The following is a 2,500-nucleotide window of genomic DNA, read 5'->3' as shown; positions in this document are numbered from 1 at the left end:
GGAGTTGGGGGTATTAATCACATTTCCTTGCAATGAATAATATATGCTATCTTAATTAGGAAATTAAATTATTTCTTTTCTTTTTACTGCCTTACCTCGAGTTCAGTGGCCATTTTATCTAATCGCCAAGAGGCTTTCCATATTTCTCATGTCACAAACCACACTCCTCATTACTCACAGATGCATTCCTATTTACAATTGAGGGTTTAACTGGAGTTGTGCTTGCTAAATCGTCAGTTGATATGTATTTACACGACCCTTATTATGTCGCAGCTCATTTCAACCATGTAGTCTCAATGAGAGCTGTATTCGGTATTTTTGCTGGTAGCGCCCACTGATTTCCTTTACTTTCAACTCTTTACTGAAAGCCTTAATAACAAAAAAATTACTTCTTGTTATATTCATTGGGGTAAAGGTTACATTCCCCCCCAATATTTTTTGGGGGCCTTAACGGAATACCTCGACGATATTCAGACTACCCGGATGCCTATCCATCATGAAATGCCGTATCCGCTATTGGCTCAACAGTATCATTAACTGCTGTATTGGGATTTGTTATAATCGTCTGAGAATCACTGACTGCTGCTCGCCTTATAATATTCTCTTTATTTCTTCCGACATCAGTTAATTGACAACATAACCTTCCACCAGCAGATCATAATTATATAGTAGTCCAATTAACCACTAATTTCTAAATATAGTGGAAACCCACAAGATTTAAGTCCTAACACAAAGATTATTTCTTCTTTAAGAAAACTTTTGCCAACATGAGGTCTCTTAGGTTTACAAGATAGCGCTTCACCAGTTGTTTTTTCCATGGTAATACTATAGTACTATTGAGTGTAATTACAACCCTAATGGGATATATAACATCTACTCTTTATTTAACGCATTTACAAATCGATTCTTATTGGAAGGACAAACTATTGAAATTGTCTGAACTGTCTTACTTATTTCAATTCTTACTTTCATAGCACTCCCTTCTTTACGGCTCTCATATCTATTAGGTGAAGTTTTACATTAAAAAACAAATGGACACCAATGATACTGAAGTTATGAGTATTCAGATTTCCTTCAAGCTGAATTTGACTCATATAATTCCTTTAAATTAATTACCCGAGGATGGCTTTCGACTTTTAGACGTGGATAGCCGGACTGTCCTGTTAATAAATATCAAAATCGATTCTGCTGATGTGATTCATTCATGAACAGTACTAGCTCTTAGGATGAAAACAGACGCCATACCGGAGCGACTTAATCAAGTGAGTTTCATAATAAGGATTATTCTATGGACAACGTTAAGAAATATGTGGAACCAGCTATAGATTTATTCGTATTGTACTTGAAAGTGTGTCAGTAAAGTAATCCTTTTTGAACTGAATTTTTTTTCTAGAGAAGCCTCCTCAGATGAAAAGGTAGATGAAGGTCTTTTAAACCTGTAATAGTAATTAACGACTACATTTAATGGAAATGAATAATTAGTCAATCAAATATAACATAAGGCTTTCGTGTTCAAAGAATCAATACTATTGACTTTTTTTAGTTCTACAAATAGCCCCTCTGTTATGATTAAACCTATTTCTTATATTCTCTGCTATACGTGTTATATTAATTGTTTTAAATCATTTAATTAATCTATTGAGAAAAACTGAAATACGCCTTCCCAATTACAAAAGTAAAAATAGAAAATGATAATAAACCTATTCTCAGATTTGGATCCAACGTCAAGACTATTTATACTCCCTCTTAATTGAATATCTACTGTTCTAGGAATTTTATTCCTACTCATACTATTTTGAGCAATACCTTCAGGTTGATCTTTTCTATGAACTTTGCTTACAAGAAACCTACACTAGTCTCGTTCTTTTTAATATATATATATATATATATATATATATATATATATATATATATATATATATATATATATATATATATATATATATATATATATATATATATATATATATTTAGGTTTTCTTCCTCATGTATTTACAATCACTTGACATCTTGCCGTAGTGCTAGCTCTTGTCCAACCTTTATGGCTAGCCTTTATAGTGTTTGGGTGAATCAACCATACTCAACGTATGTTTGTTCACCGTGTTCCACAAGGTACTTCTGGAACCCTCATACCATCTAAAGAATAAAGATTAGAAGTGTTATTCGACCTGATACCCTAGGGTACAGCTAACAGCTAACATGACTGCAGGACATCTATTTACACTTTTAGTAAGAACTGATCCTTCTCTCTCAACTATATTAGTTATTCAGTCGTATGCACTTGAAGTGTTAAGAACCCTTTATGCTAGTGTAGCTATATGAGCTTGTAACTGTTGACATCATCCATTTGGCAAACGTAAGACCATGACCACTTACAGGTTCAATTAGAGCCATAATATTAACTAGTGGACTATCCAAATGACTTCATCAATATAATGCAGATCTCTTAATTCTAGCGATTATTACAGCTACTCTTACTATAATCCAATGACGACGAGAT

The 2,500-nt window shown here is 33.2% G+C and overlaps 2 protein-coding genes across 2 annotated transcripts in view; both read left to right on the top strand.

Annotated features, from left to right (window-relative positions):
• Positions 1-695, top strand: part of LOC138866817 (cytochrome c oxidase subunit 1-like) — a 3,246-nt gene extending 2,551 nt beyond the window's left edge. Inside the window, 1 exon segment of the mRNA XM_070140605.1 lies at positions 181-695. Coding sequence (XP_069996706.1) covers positions 181-695 — 515 coding nt within the window.
• A 72-nt stretch (positions 696-767) lies between these two features.
• The window catches only part of LOC113816184 (cytochrome c oxidase subunit 3-like), a 2,282-nt gene continuing 549 nt past the window's right edge, over positions 768-2,500 (top strand). Inside the window, 4 exon segments of the mRNA XM_070140604.1 lie at positions 768-781; positions 1,394-1,415; positions 1,771-1,860; positions 2,315-2,500. The exon segment at positions 2,315-2,500 is cut by the window's right edge and continues 102 nt beyond it. Of these exon segments, the coding sequence (XP_069996705.1) occupies positions 768-781; positions 1,394-1,415; positions 1,771-1,860; positions 2,315-2,500 (312 nt within the window).

This window comes from Penaeus vannamei, chromosome 27 (assembly GCF_042767895.1).
Source record: "Penaeus vannamei isolate JL-2024 chromosome 27, ASM4276789v1, whole genome shotgun sequence".
Taxonomy (NCBI): Eukaryota; Metazoa; Arthropoda; class Malacostraca; order Decapoda; family Penaeidae; genus Penaeus; species Penaeus vannamei.
The sequence above is the reverse complement of the archived record's forward strand: the minus strand, read 5'-3'. Positions and strand labels throughout refer to the sequence as shown.